The sequence below is a fragment of the Ooceraea biroi genome, chromosome 4 (genome assembly GCF_003672135.1).
Source record: "Ooceraea biroi isolate clonal line C1 chromosome 4, Obir_v5.4, whole genome shotgun sequence".
NCBI classification, from domain to species: Eukaryota; Metazoa; Arthropoda; class Insecta; order Hymenoptera; family Formicidae; genus Ooceraea; species Ooceraea biroi.
The window spans coordinates 15,451,061-15,465,579 of record NC_039509.1 but is presented as its reverse complement, the minus strand read 5'-3'; the positions used below and the strand labels follow the sequence as shown (position 1 = coordinate 15,465,579).

Below are 14,519 nucleotides of genomic sequence, written 5' to 3'. Positions count from 1 at the left end.
TACGGACGTGCGAGAACGTTGTTCGCTGCTCGCTGCCCGGAACGATTTTCTACACTACGTTGAACGTGTGCTACACGTGCGTCGGGGATCAATCGCGAATCGAAGAAGTCGCGATATTAATTTTTCATGCTAATGCGCGTTACATCGAGCCAACCGACAGAATTACAATTGAACAAATCGAACCGCGCAACCGAATAACGTTTAACGCTGAAATCACGAATCATGTGGCTCTTGGAATACAAGGTGAAGTAATTTAACACACTTGTAATAATTTAACACATGTGAATAGTCGCCCCCTTTGCCTCGTACCTGTACGCACACGAACGCATACACTCTTCATGAATATGTGAGTAAATATAGTCTGTCGCTGTGAAAATTTCTGCTCTGATTGTCAAAGTATTAGACTTATATTATCAGATCCTCGTTATAAGATTCTCTTCTACTTTTCTGTTTTTTTTTCTTCGTCGTGCGTTCTCATTCATTTCGTTTGGTTTCAAACGATTCTTTTAGATCCTCTCTCATGAGTTAAGTCTTATTTGTTTTTCCCTCGATCTGCGAACGATACCGGTGGCTAACGAAAGTTATTACGCGTGAGGGAAGAATAATAATGAACATAAATAACCCTTCTTGCGATTATATAATATTTACTTCATCGTTACTTATGAAAGAAAAGATGGGTCATTTGTATCCACTGATCAACCAGTTTGTGAATAATTAACGAGAAAGTATCGACTAAGCCATCTGTCTCGGCAATGCGTCTCAAAATGAAACGACTCGATGATTCTTGCGACATTCCTACTTTGCGAGCGAGGGATTAGGCGTAAAAAATCTGGAAATTAAAATTATAAATCACCATTATGTGACAGGAACCAGTCTTTTAATCTCAGTTTCACGTTTTCGTAGCTCGGCTTGGACAAGGACGAGGTTAGTTGACACACATACACACAAGAGATTCTCTCACTGACGTGTCTCCTTTCCGTATTTATTAATTTAAGTGCGGATTACACCATTCTCACACCAAACGATTGGAATCATCGCCGTAATCACGAATTTTTTCTACTAACTCCCACTCCTTTTTATCTCTCTGTCTTACTCTCTCTCTCTTTCTCTCTCTTATCTCTCTGTCTTTTTCTCTTTCTCTTCCTCTCATGTGTACAAACCGCTTAAACACACGTTACACATCTTGCATACTCCGGCACAGTCTCTCTTGCAACATGGACCATGTCCTCTCGACGTTACCACGATGATTCAAGAGTCTTCACGCGGCTCCACTACACACACAAACATCTCACTCGATCACTGCAACCCCATTCTACGGCCTGAAGATCTTTAATAAGAACAAAGTTGATGGTAAATCCACCACCGGTTCCTTTGGGTAAATCCTGATTCACGATGCTAATTCACGAAAGGACAAGTCTAGATGCAGACAGACAGACGCGGTTTCCATCAGCTCTGTCCTTATACTAAAATTACTAATGACGAATAATAGAAGAGGATGTGCATGTTTTTTTTCTTTTTTTCTCACTGTATGAGACCGTAATGACTCGCTTTTGATGAACCCTCATGGATGCAAGAGCCCAAGCCGTACGGAGCTGTTGAAGCGTACAGTTGCATTATTGGCAAGCGCTTTACGCCTCGTGCGTTCGCGCCGCCACGCAATCTCGCACAAAATCGATCTGCGCAAATTGTGTGCCACGAATATAATTACTAGAGTCCGGATTTCGCTACAGCTGACGATCGAACGCACGACACGCTGATGCAAATTTCGCAGATTTGCATCATGTTGAGTAAAAGAAATTGATTAATATTCAGTTATGCAAATGTGCGGAACTTTGATACCTTGCATCGGCGCAGATGCGCGTTTAATTCTCATCTGCAAACGAAACCTAAACTGTAACGATCACTTAACGATGACAGTGTTCACAAAAAAGTTGTTAACATTTTATCACGTCAGTGATATTTGTGTTACCAATATCTGGCGAGAACTGTTTGGTAGTTAGTCATTTCTTCCAATGGGACACTCTCGTCAGATGTTGAGACGTTCTCGCCTCTATGCCTCGTCGATCGCACGATTTTCACAGGACTTCACCAAAGCGCCTTCATACGTTGATGGTCCCTCTTGCATCCAGCTTCTCAAATTTTGTAGCAAGTAAATCGACTTTGAGCTTGCTTTATACTCGCCCGCGAGTCTCGTTCGACTCGTCTTCCCTCTGGGGTTGCAGGATGAACACGCTTACTTGCGCGACTAGACTCCGCAAGATACATAAGCAGATGTACGCTCTTAGCGGTTCATTCAGTCATTAATCTCGACCGACACACGTATGTAGCAATGCTTTCTTTCAAATTCAATCGTGACTCCACCAGTTGTTGATTGCATTTTCATGGGTTCAGCCGGATCAATTTTTCATCAAACGGAACGCGACGAGCCACTTTGACAAGTCGAAAAAACAGTTTGTGTGTGGCACTGATTGATCGAATATGCAACATGTACACAGACGCGCACACATATGCATACACAATCGGCCATGACATGTACACATGTGTGTACCGATCGCCAATAGTGACTAGCCACACGATGAAAACACTTGGATTAATTTCGCCAGCGAATGCGCGTACTTCAGCTTCAGCTCTTTCTTCTTTGTCGATTTTGTTTCAATACTATGTTCGTCCTTCCGTTTCGTTATCAAGCTACTTTTGTGTTCTGTTTATTATGCTTCTTTTGCAAGCTTTAGCAACCGTGGTCGCACGCGGCCGCGGAAAGACGAAACGTTCCTCCGATCGGCGAGTTCCGTCGGATTTAACGCGTCCGTGTTCATCTTTGCGCTTTTACAGAATTTTACATTCTATGTCTACAGTAAAATTGGAGCGGCAAATGAATGACGGCAGTTTGGTACAGTTTTCGCGTATCACTGATCGAAGGCCTTTATTCGGCCTTATAAATTAAAGCTTTTCCTACTTCAAATTTTAATTTCGATTTAAATTTTCATTCCATTTTATCGATGGATATATCAATTATTTTTTATGATAATCATCTGCTTTATACACTTGCTCCTTCAATTGCTCTGCGTCTACAAACTATTGTACATAAGCGATTATGTGTGTTTTCTATCGCTTATGCGCTTCATCTTTCTTCTCTAAGTGTGACATGAGTCCGACCGAGTGTACATTCAGCAAGTTTACGCTCGAAAAGCCGATACTATCGTTCGTATGAATGCATCTGTATCGTGCTGAAAGCTTCATTCATGCGCACGCGGAATTTACGATACCGATCTGAAGATTAATCGGATCATTCCGAATGAAACGCAAATAGACTTTGCATGATAGCCATAGCGATATCGAGCTCGAATCTCTTTCAGCCTGAAAGTGTTCGTGATCGATGTAGATCTGTCCTCTTTGATGTTTAAATGTTTGAAAATATCTTTTTTTTTCTAAACGGAGTTCTTCCGAATTCCCGGCAGGTAAGAACGAAGAGGAAGCATGAGCACCTCCGTTCTCACGAGACGCTTCTTCGTTTCTTCTCAACGCGTTGATGCCGCTGATTGATACCAACCAACAGCTTTTTCTTCTTTCTTTTATTTTAGCGGCTGCTTATCTTATCACTGTGCTCCGCTCAGAGTAAAAAGATCCATCAAGTGTTCGCAATTTGATGTGTCTTGGAAACCAATGAATTTGTGTTTCTTTTTTCGAGTTATATAAATATGATAAAAGGAAGAGGCGCGCGTGCAAGTGACTCGAGTCGGTGCGAGTCGAGCTTACTTGTGACAACTCCGCAGCAAGGAAGTCGTCACTTCCCTTTCAGCAAGTATCAGCACCGCGTACGTTTCGACAGATGACTCGGTTAATCTGCCCTGCGAATTATCATAATCGGTCCTTGAATTTAGGTTCGCGTCTAAATCGGTGCCGAGAAGCGGCCGTGCTCCGAAAAGAGCGGGCTTAACTTTGGTATTTGGGATTCGGTAAAATGTCACGTGCCGCGATATTCCGGCGGACGTTCTTCTTCATTTCAGCGGTTTGATGCGCACCCGGAGTGACGATTTCCGGCGAGAGTGGCACTTTCGGCACGGAAACGGCCTTCGCGCGAACGTCGGATGACTGTTGCTGATAAATGTCGTCCGTTTGTACATTTCTGATGGAAGATTCGATCTGCACGCATCACAATCTTTACGATAATTTTATTCTTATAATCCAATATCAAATTCTAACATTAAAAAATCGAGCGCGTCTATATCTGAAAGTAACTTTGTAAAATCAAGAACTCCTTTAAGATGTCATTTACATTCTGCTGCAAAAGCACGAATCATCCTTGCACCCTGCAGTCCTGTGTTCACAAAAGATAATGCGTCACGGTGCTTCGATAATAATCATAAAGACACCAAGAGAGCACTAAAATAGAAGCAGAAGCAAGGCCGATTTCTGTGTAACGAAAGTGGAGATCGAGCAGAAATCAAGAAGAGATGTTTCGTACACTCGCAGAGCCGAGAGATGGAAAAAATCGACGAATTATTTTCAGACGACGACCTTGATCGGACTCTTGAAGACGGCCCGCCTGCTGCGCCTCGTCAGGGTGGCCAGGAAGATCGACAGATACAGCGAGTACGGCGCCGCGGTTTTGTTATTATTAATGGCCACTTTCGCCCTTATTGCTCATTGGATGGCGTGCATATGGTGAGCAATCATTTACTCTCACACCCTTCGTTCTATACTTAACTCGTATAACGTATCCATCATCTTGATGTGTTGCTCTTCAGCATACAATAGTGTTTTGTCAATCGATTGACTTCAAATTAATTTTCCGTCAAGGAAAATTTTATGGGAGAAGAGATTTCCTTGCATTCATCAGAATTATATAATTAGATAGATTGATAGAGAATTTGAAGAAAGAAATATTGCACTTTGTAGTTTCCAAGTGCAACGTAGGATTTTGCATACTGTTAAAGGTACGCCATAGGAAATGCCGAGAGACCAACCCTAAAGAGTAAAGTTGGTTGGCTGGACATGTTGGCCAACGACACGCATCAGTTTTACTTTCACAACAACACCGGTGGGCCGAGCATAAAAGTAAGCCATCCGCGCGAATTCCTCTCGAGTACGCTCTATTTGAGATCGCACACGATTTACGGTACGCGTGACCTCCCTTTTGTGCCCGTGTAACGATGTGACTTTTCCAGAGTCGCTATATTACGGCGCTCTACTTCACCTTCAGCAGCCTCACGTCTGTAGGCTTCGGGAACGTGGCACCGAATACCGATGCCGAGAAGATTTTTACAATAATCGTTATGTTGATCGGATGTGAGTTGATAAATAACGACAATATTATCACAGACACACACGCACACACTCATTGTAAAAAATAAAACGGTTAATATTAATAAAATAAAGAATAATGTAGAAAATTATATCAAATGGATAAGAATGACTGAAATAGATATTTTATACTATAAAATTACTTCTTATATATTATAATAATATATTTATATGTACTTTCACATATATTCTGTTTTGTGCACCATAAAATATTTATGTGTCCATTTTCCAATTTTCACAATCTTAAATAGTTAAATTGAAGTTTGTGCTTGAAACCACTAAATGCTTGAATCCACTTTACTTGGATATTAGGTTCGCGATTTTGTTTCATTGTCCACAACTATTTCAGCCCTGATGTACGCCAGCATCTTCGGTAATGTATCGGCGATCATCCAGAGGCTGTACAGCGGCACTGCCCGGTATCACACGCAGATGCTGAGAGTCAGGGAATTCATCAGGTTCCATCAGATCCCGAACCCGCTGCGCCAGCGATTGGAGGAATACTTTCAGCATGCATGGACATACACGAATGGGATCGATATGAATAGTGTTCTGAAAGGGTTCCCCGAGTGCCTTCAGGCCGATATCTGTCTTCATCTCAATAGGAATCTTTTAAACAATTGCAGAGCCTTCGAAGGGGCTAGTCCAGGCTGTCTAAGGTAATCATCGATCCCCAAATCTAAAATCCTTGCATGAAATAACATTCTTTTATTGTTTGCTAATTAAGATGCATTACTTTCACGCATAATTAATTGATTTCCCGTTGTCTACGCAAAACAGGGCATTATCCTTAAAATTTAAAACGACTCACGCGCCACCGGGTGACACTTTAGTCCATCGCGGGGACGTGCTGACCTCCCTGTATTTCATATCTCGCGGGAGCATCGAGATTCTGAAAGACGACATCGTGATGGCCATCCTGGGCAAAGACGACATATTCGGCGAGAATCCATGTATTTACCCAACGGTCGGGAAGTCGTCCTGTAACGTTCGTGCCCTTACCTACTGCGACCTTCACAAGATCCACCGGGACGACCTGCTCGACGTTTTGGCGCTTTACCCAGAGTTCGCCAATCACTTCAGCCAGAATCTCGAGATTACTTTCAACATGCGAGATGTCAGTAAAGTTTATACATATTTATATTAGTTGTTATTGTGTTATATAATACTAAATTATTTTATATCTTTAGGAAGAGCAGGCTGGTGTCGATCCAATCTCAGCAAGGTTTCCTGTCAGCACTCCGACCGACGTCGACGTCGACGCCAGGAGATACGCTTTCCGTCCACCAAGATATCGTCGAGGACCCGGTGGTGGTCCTGGCACAAATCTTATCCCTACATGTCGACAAGATTCCTTGCAGGATGATCAAGATGATTAGTAAGATTATCTTCATCTCTATCTATACATTTTACGTTTTCAAAAATAAAAATCAATCAGATTAAAAACATCAATTAATGAAATAATGCTCTTATCTTGACAATTGAATTGAGGCATCCTACACAGCCTTGATAGTCTCCCGATTTCATTCTTCTCTGTTACAGTGATAAAGGCAGCGGCCATGGTATCTTAGAATTCAGCACGGACAAAGCCGGTCAGGACGTGACGCCGTTGAACTTGGAATTTGACGAGCCCAAGCAGAGAAGCTCAACTTTAAACTCGATAACCGGTGAGCAATCATCTCTCTCGATCGAAAGCTTTCCCGACTCGGGGATACGATGTTTTCGATCTCTCTCGTATCTGTTCCTAATTTTCTGTTTGAGGAATGCTGTTCTTTGCACGACAATAGACTCTCCCATAAAACAGAGTATCTCTTTTTTTCGTGATACGATCGAGATTTGTTTTTTATTTCGGATGTTTTTGATTTTCTCCCGTTAACTAATGACAAGATCCCTTGTAAAGAGTGCGAACATTTGCGCCCGCATTGAGCGTTCGAAATTTTGCGTGCAAGAGTTTAGCTGAATATTTTACACTTAAATGCGTTCATCTAATTCTGAATGTTGGTCGTCTAATAAAATTACTGACTACATAATTTCTGGACAGGAAATTACGTAATTGCATTTAGCGTTCAATGCGCCACGTAAATGGATCATAGAATCGATCACTCAGAGTTGCTTATGATTCGTAACAGTACTGAAGGCATCCTTATAGTAGGCTTTCTAAAATACGTTTTGCCTCCAGCCTCATCTACAGCTACTTTATCGATTCTTTCGATCTATTTAGCGTCAATATGCGACTTCGCTGTTCCCCCCGTTTAGCTTTTTCTCTTTCTTATTCTCTTCCTTCCCCATAAGCTCTATGTATTGCTTTTCGTTTGAGTCCCAAGTTCGATAACACCATGAAACCTGGTTGTTCAGGCATGCTAACCCATCTCAAGCGCAGCATACCGGATCTACGTCAGCACAAGATTCATCTGCAGCCGCTTACCAGCCACGATTACCTCGCCAAGCAAAGTAAGTACTCCGAATTTTATCGAAGTAGTCGGCCCGATCGCGCACTTAAAGCCCCCGACCTGCGGAGATCCGCTACGCCAGAACCCAAGAAGAGAGCGTACGCCTGTCGATTCACACAACTATTGGACTTTCCTTGATCGCGGCACGCGCCGTAATAGAGAACCTCGAACACAGTTATATATGATGTGTGTATATGCGATAAGCCATCTTATCCACCCTGCTCCCCCCTTACTCTCATTGATATTCATATGGTGGCGTTTGAAACTACCTAGTGACCACGCCGCTGACGAAATCAGCGCGCCGGAGTTCCGCCGCTGGCGAGAGTAGCCTCAGTCAAAACGTCGTTCATCCCACTTCGACAACGTCAAGCCACTACACCACACCATCGCCCCCGCAGCATCCTCATTCCCATGGTAGGGGCTCATTCTTTCTTAATCTCGGAAATTAGCGCGCGGCTTTTCTTTGTCACTTTATCACTTTGTCGCTCACACCGACGCGAAATTCTATTCATCTCGTGTTATCATTGTACATATTCATCATTGTGCGACACATCAGTACCTGTCCTGTCCTGTTAGCATGAGTTGTCACATGTGTTGTGTTCAGGATCCTCTTGCTTGAGATAGATTGATCGAGCCATCAGCTAGACAAGATCGTTTGCCGTTCCAGGTGACTTTCAAAGTGGTCCAGGCCGACCCATAGAGGAGATCAGCGCCAGGATCGATCAATTGTCGCGACAGGTGTCTTCGCTTGAGCACTCGATGGCCGGTGACATCCGACTGATCCTGAGTCTGCTCCAACAGACGCTCAACTCGTCAAAGGAGAGTTCCAGCATCGAAATGATGCCGGGAACCGCACCGGCCGGCACGAGGCAGAGCAGCCGGGCACCGGCGTTGGTCCAGCGATCAGCGAGCGAACCGCAGCCACCGACAATCCCGACTACCAACGGAAATGGGAAGATCCAACCCAGTACATCTCACGGCTTGTTCAGGTAAGGGTCGAACGCGGGATCATCGCACGGTAGATTTCGGTTCTAATTGGTCGGATTACGTTTTTCCCTCTCTCGTGCATTGGAAACGCGACGATTAGAGGTAGTTTCGCGCGTGTGTAACTCGATAGCGAAGCGCTCGGTTTCAGTAGAGGGTTTAGTGTAACGTTCCGACACGCGGTAGATTCCGTATCGAAACTTAAACCGCAGGAAGTAATCAATATTTTGTTATTCTTGAAAAGCCTTCTTTCGAAATCCCTGGATCAGTTGCATTTGATTTCGGCGTCTTTTATTTTGGAAAAGTTGGACAAGTTCCGAAGGTGACCATCATCACGTATTCTTCTTTTCAACCCTTTGCGAGCAGTGTCATGGGAATCAATTTTGAGCAAATAGAGTAGTTTGTTTTTTCGATTCGATTTTTGAGTGTTCGATATTTAGATTTAGACATCGATAATTACGTGAAAAAGATAAAGACATAGATTTTCTTTTAAAACAGATACATCATCGTTAATCTCATCATAAGTAGCATCATAGTATATTTTTTATATACTCCTCTGATGGGTATCATCTCTATCTCATTGCACGCTTCAGAAGCTTTGATGCACACGAAATATATAGTCAAGTATTTTAGAAATGCAAGTATGCTCACGTTAAAGTAAAATAAAATTTTCGCGTCCCCTTTATCATTAGAAACTCTTTTATCATAGACTCGACTTTCCTCCACGTGTTTGTGCACGTATTTCTTTCTCTTTTATGTGCGGAATCGCTGACGTACATTTCTTTTCAAGATGTACACAAGTGATGCACTCTTATTCTTCCAGTCTGCCAGATTATAAAAAAAAACCTAAAAATTATTCAACAGTAGTTTCGACAATCGAGTAGGAATTATACTTTTATCTTGTTGGATCTCTTGGACTCCTTAGAAGTAGCCGTGTTAAACTCTAGTAGAAGGTAACTGTGACTGCCCAGTTCATGAATTATATTTCACGCCTGTCACCAGCCATCCTGCGCGCACGGTTTAGATAGATCACCCTCACCGTTGCCCTCCATTCGCGATCATGCAAGTCGTGACGTGAAATGCGGCGTGCGGGGCCCGTGACACTGCTCGGGACCAACTTAGAGGATTAGAGGCCTGTCGAACATCCCCACTGTAAATAACCACGTACGCTTCAACTATTATATCTCGCTCAGCTATCTTTAGCGGTTTACTTACAAAAAACTCACGGTCGTGGCTTGACCGTCTCGATTCGCTAACTCGAATGTTTCTCTGCAGTAGGCCACCCACGAGGGAGCCAACCTCCACATCGTCAGGCACGTCGCGGCTAACCGTCACGTCAGAGACGTCCGCGCTCGCCACGGCGTTGCAGACGGCGCTGAACGGCCCACGGACGGGGCCCACGAGGTCTCAGAGCCAACCGGTCGATTTGGCGGTACCGACCAGCACACAACAGCAAGCCCATCAGGCTCACGCTTGGCATAGTCAGCCCGCCGCCTTCAGAAGGGGCGAATATAGGAGTGGGTAGGTAGTTTGGTAAAGAGTGCTACAAAGAGGCTCTCTCGACTCTCGAGAGTAAGAATCTGATTCGAATCTGATTATCTAGAATAACGTGTTTGTCAGTAGTGGCGTATTAATGTTCCGGCTGTTTAAATGTTGCTTATGTTTCTTCATAATACGTTACTTCCGAATCACGAAATCTCAATTCCGGCAAATGCGCCACTGCTATCGTCGGCTACTAAACGCGAACGCAAGAGCGATTTGTTTCGATCCCGGTTCGTGTTTGGTGGCCGCGCTCGATGCAGCGCAAGGACACCGCTACCCCGCGTTGACAAAAGCGTGCCTTGCTCGCTTGACAGGTACAGCTCGTTCAACAAACGACCGGAACCGGACGGCGAGGATTCTTGGAGCTGCGTGGTGTCGGTAACGGGAGACCGCTCTAGCGGCCAGCGGCCACGTAGTGGTGATGCGAGGAGCAAGGACTCGAACCATCGCGGAGGCAACGGACCAGAGTCCTCTTCGGGTCAGCAGGGTCGATCGGACGGCAGACAGCAAGACGGTGCGGGACAGCAAGCGACTGTGTCTCGACAGCAGGAATCATCGAGGCAGACTGGCGAGGATATATCGTGGGAATTCACGATAAACGAGGCGCCGATTGCCAGGCTCGAATCGTTGGACGAGCTCGATCAGGATCACGGCAGTTAAGGGGAAGCGCGCGCGGGTTCGTCCTGTCAGCTGGCAGCTGCGAGAATCGTCCCGCCTTGGGAATGAGACGAAAACGCGGAAAGTCGCGATGAGAAAGTGCGAGTGGGGCCGTTCGAACCCTTCGTAGGGAACTTCGTTTTTAATCCGATAGTTATCACTTGTCCCGAAGATGAATCCGAGCCGTGAGCGACGTAACGCGACGCCTGCAGATCGACAATCTTGAAGCGCGTGCGTATTGAAGGGGGCATGCGGGTCCGTAGATAGGAATTCAGCTTGCTAGTGGTTCATCTACAATAATGTTGAGCAAGGAGTGAAAAGATAGGAGAATCAACACAATGAGTCGAGCAGCGAAATAAAAAATAGCTATGTACATACATCGAAATAATTTTTGAAACTTTTTATTCGGATTGCACTATATAAAGGCGCATGATACTTAGTAATGATAATTCCGGAAATGCGAACTATCTAAGTGCTTTACAGTAGACAGAGAAGAGTTTCGAAAAATTATACTCTGCAGTAGAATATTATTAATATTAAGCATTAAAAGAAATCTGACGTTTTTTGAAAAAAATAAGAATTATATATAATATGGATCATGCTTCTTTCAATCACACACGCCTCGTAAGATCGACGGACTTGCAAGCGAGGATCGCTTTTTGTACTCCAAACGAGAACGACGATGTGCTTGCCGCGCGTACTAATGCCAAACGCAACGCTAAGTAGTGGCAAGAATATTGGCTGAAGCGTATATTTTCATGATGTAGGTGTACTTTTTTTTTATTTGCAAAGTGTCTCGCGTTATACTGACCACAGTCGCCACGTCTCGTTTCATTCATTCGGACAGTCGCTTGTTAAGCATCATCGCGCGACTCCTAGACCCTTCGAATTATGGACTCCAGATCAACGAGCGCTCGTCTCTTCGGGGGTTCTCAGTTCAGCGGTCCGGTTCAATATTCGTTCCTTTAGATCGATTTTTTACGCGTTACAATGAAGAAGCAAACGAAGGGAAAATATCGTCGCATCGCCAATTAGACGCCAATTATTTTACTCACCCAGAAATCGCAAATAATTATTTATATATATTTACACGTTGAGACACACGCGTATATGCGCCGTATATCATAAGAGGGACATGTGCTAGTGGTGAAAAAAGCGTATGAAAGTACTCAAACACGTCGCGCGATGGAATCGCGAGCATCATGACGGAGATGAAATGAATAAATTCTTGTCTTGTTGAATGAGAATTAGATAGCCGAATAGAAGATATTTAACCCGTTAGAATCATCGCATGGATTCCCGAAGTAAACGCAATACCGAGATAATTTATAACGATTATTACGAATATAACCGATCCTGTTGATTTACTGTATAAATATTTAGACAGGCTTTGATTCGCATAATAGTGATATCAGCACTCGTTGCATATCAGTGAAAACGCGTGAAATCTTTGATTGATGGATAGTTTTAAAATCAAGTACAGTTAAATTTTCGAGTGGACAATTGCGATTTCTAACGGGTTAAAAAAGATGACCGAGAGAGAGAGAGAGAGCGCACCTCCTTTTTTAATCTTGCTTATAGGCGATGTTAGACGACGATGTTAAGATAACGGTACTTAAGAACGAAAGTTTTGCGGTGCCGAAAGATGTTATCACGTAGTACCTAAGCCAATACATCGGAGAAACACGGAAAAATGATATTTACCAGTTCAAAGTTTTACCATCGTACAAAGTAGCCGCGATCCTTTATACAGACGAAATGAGACAGTGGAGAGAACGTGTCGCGCCGACGACATTATACAGTTACCAAGGTTCTTATTAATTATGATTGTTATTATTATCGTAATTATTATTATTACTATTACTATATTGCTATCATTATTAGTACTCTTATTATTATTATTATTATAATTTCGTATAGCTACACATAGAGCGAGAAAGAAGCGCAAGCGCGGTGGAGAGGAGACGAAAAAAGTAACACCGATGACATAACGCCTACGCAATAATATGTATTTCTACATATATATACATATGCAGCAAAGAAAAGAACATAGATGTGTGTGTGTGTGTGTGTGTGTGTGTGTGTGTGTGTGTGTGTGTGTGTGTGTGTGTGTGTGTGTGTATTCTATAATTTTTTACAAAGCATTTCGAATCGCTACTGCTCCTAAACGCGTAAACGTTGATTTCTCTTTCTCTCTTTTTATTTTTTGTCCTACCATCAACGTCTGCATTTCCGCTATTAATGCCGCGAGCTTCATTTAAAGGATTGCAAAAAGAAAACAGCGATCGATCAGCCTGAGGATCTCGCCTCGCTCGTGGGATAACTTTTACATTCACGATGCGAGAAAGAAAGAAAAAAAAAAGAGAGGGAGGGAGGAACCGAATTCACGGAAATGGCGCTTCGAGATCGTTCGTGGATCACTGATCACTGATCTGTTCGTTCTTTGCTCAGTATTCTAGGCTGTAACCGATACCGGATACATTCGATGTAACAATTATGTACGCAGACACACATACACACCACTCACGTGACTCGTAGCTACTCTCTCTGCGTAAAAAAACAAATAAATATAAAACTGATGGTGCAGTGGCGCAGCGCTAACGTACGGGGGAAACGCAGCTTTTAATTTTGCAGATAGCGGTTTTTTGATTGTTCAATATCCGTAGTACACGCAGCACACACACGTGGATTCTCGCACTTAGGTACACGGCAGGCAGGAGTTGTACGTACGGTGATTTTAGGTGATCCTTTAAGAGAAGGAAAAGAAAAGAGAGAGAACCTGATCCCGGCCGAGGGCGACTGCGTTCGCCGAACAAAGCTCATCTCAAATCGCTGATCGCTGATTGTACTGTGTGACAAAAATACATATCGCCGCGCGGCCTTAATCGGCCCGGCCGTATCAATCCTGCATTAAAGAAATTATTCTTCTGAAAACATAAACGGGGGCTGGCACCTCAGATATTATGATTCTTCGAAGAAGACACATCATACTTAATTGGTACGGTATTCCGGTATTATTAAATTTCTCGTCATTATTAACACGGATATTTTCTGTGTTTTTTTTTATTGCTTTAAATGGAAATATGCGCTACTTGTCTGCTGTAATTTTGGAAACGACTATAAACTGGTCGTGTCAATCTTAGCATATTTCTTTTGCCGTACCAATTAAGGATTACCTATTTTCAGTGTTGTTTTAAGTAATTAAACATATATCTCACTATTTTTATAATAGCTATTTTTAATGGAAAGCAATATTGATTTTTCATCATTCATCTCTTGAATGTTGTGAACAACTATGACAAACTAACGAGTTATTATTCGTGCATCCTATTTGTTTATTGATTACGTCAGAATATTTTAATTAGAAAGGAAAGAAATTTAACATATAACGTAGTTCACTCACATAATAAAGACATTAAGAAAAGCAAAAAGATTAACGGAACAACTAAAAAGTTATATAAATCTTTGAATATATAGAAGTAACTTAATTAAAGATGAGAGACTTAAACTCGCGTGACAAGTTCGAAAAACTTTGACCGAACGAACGTGGTCGCACCTCGGTCACCCCGGCAGACGCGGCTG

At 43.1% G+C, this 14,519-nt stretch overlaps 1 protein-coding gene across 11 annotated transcripts in view; it reads left to right on the top strand.

Annotated features, from left to right (window-relative positions):
• Positions 1 to 13,845, top strand: part of LOC105284484 (potassium voltage-gated channel unc-103) — a 105,409-nt gene extending 91,564 nt beyond the window's left edge. For 4 of the 11 annotated variants that reach the window (XM_011348104.3, XM_011348034.3, XM_011348079.3 and 1 more), the window contains 13 exons: positions 904 to 924; positions 4,511 to 4,665; positions 4,938 to 5,058; positions 5,169 to 5,289; positions 5,654 to 5,963; positions 6,085 to 6,421; positions 6,495 to 6,682; positions 6,847 to 6,971; positions 7,660 to 7,755; positions 8,028 to 8,168; positions 8,422 to 8,743; positions 10,014 to 10,259; positions 10,574 to 13,845. In XM_011348104.3, coding sequence (XP_011346406.1) covers positions 904 to 924; positions 4,511 to 4,665; positions 4,938 to 5,058; positions 5,169 to 5,289; positions 5,654 to 5,963; positions 6,085 to 6,421; positions 6,495 to 6,682; positions 6,847 to 6,971; positions 7,660 to 7,755; positions 8,028 to 8,168; positions 8,422 to 8,743; positions 10,014 to 10,259; positions 10,574 to 10,940 — 2,550 coding nt within the window. In that variant the 3' untranslated portion in view covers positions 10,941 to 13,845. The remainder of the gene's footprint in view (positions 1 to 903; positions 925 to 4,510; positions 4,666 to 4,937; positions 5,059 to 5,168; positions 5,290 to 5,653; positions 5,964 to 6,084; positions 6,422 to 6,494; positions 6,683 to 6,846; positions 6,972 to 7,659; positions 7,756 to 8,027; positions 8,169 to 8,421; positions 8,744 to 10,013; positions 10,260 to 10,573) is intronic. The other 7 variants (XM_011348042.3, XM_011348052.3, XM_011348061.3 and 4 more) reach the window with 7 other exon arrangements.
• The last annotated feature ends 674 nt before the right edge of the window (positions 13,846 to 14,519 follow it).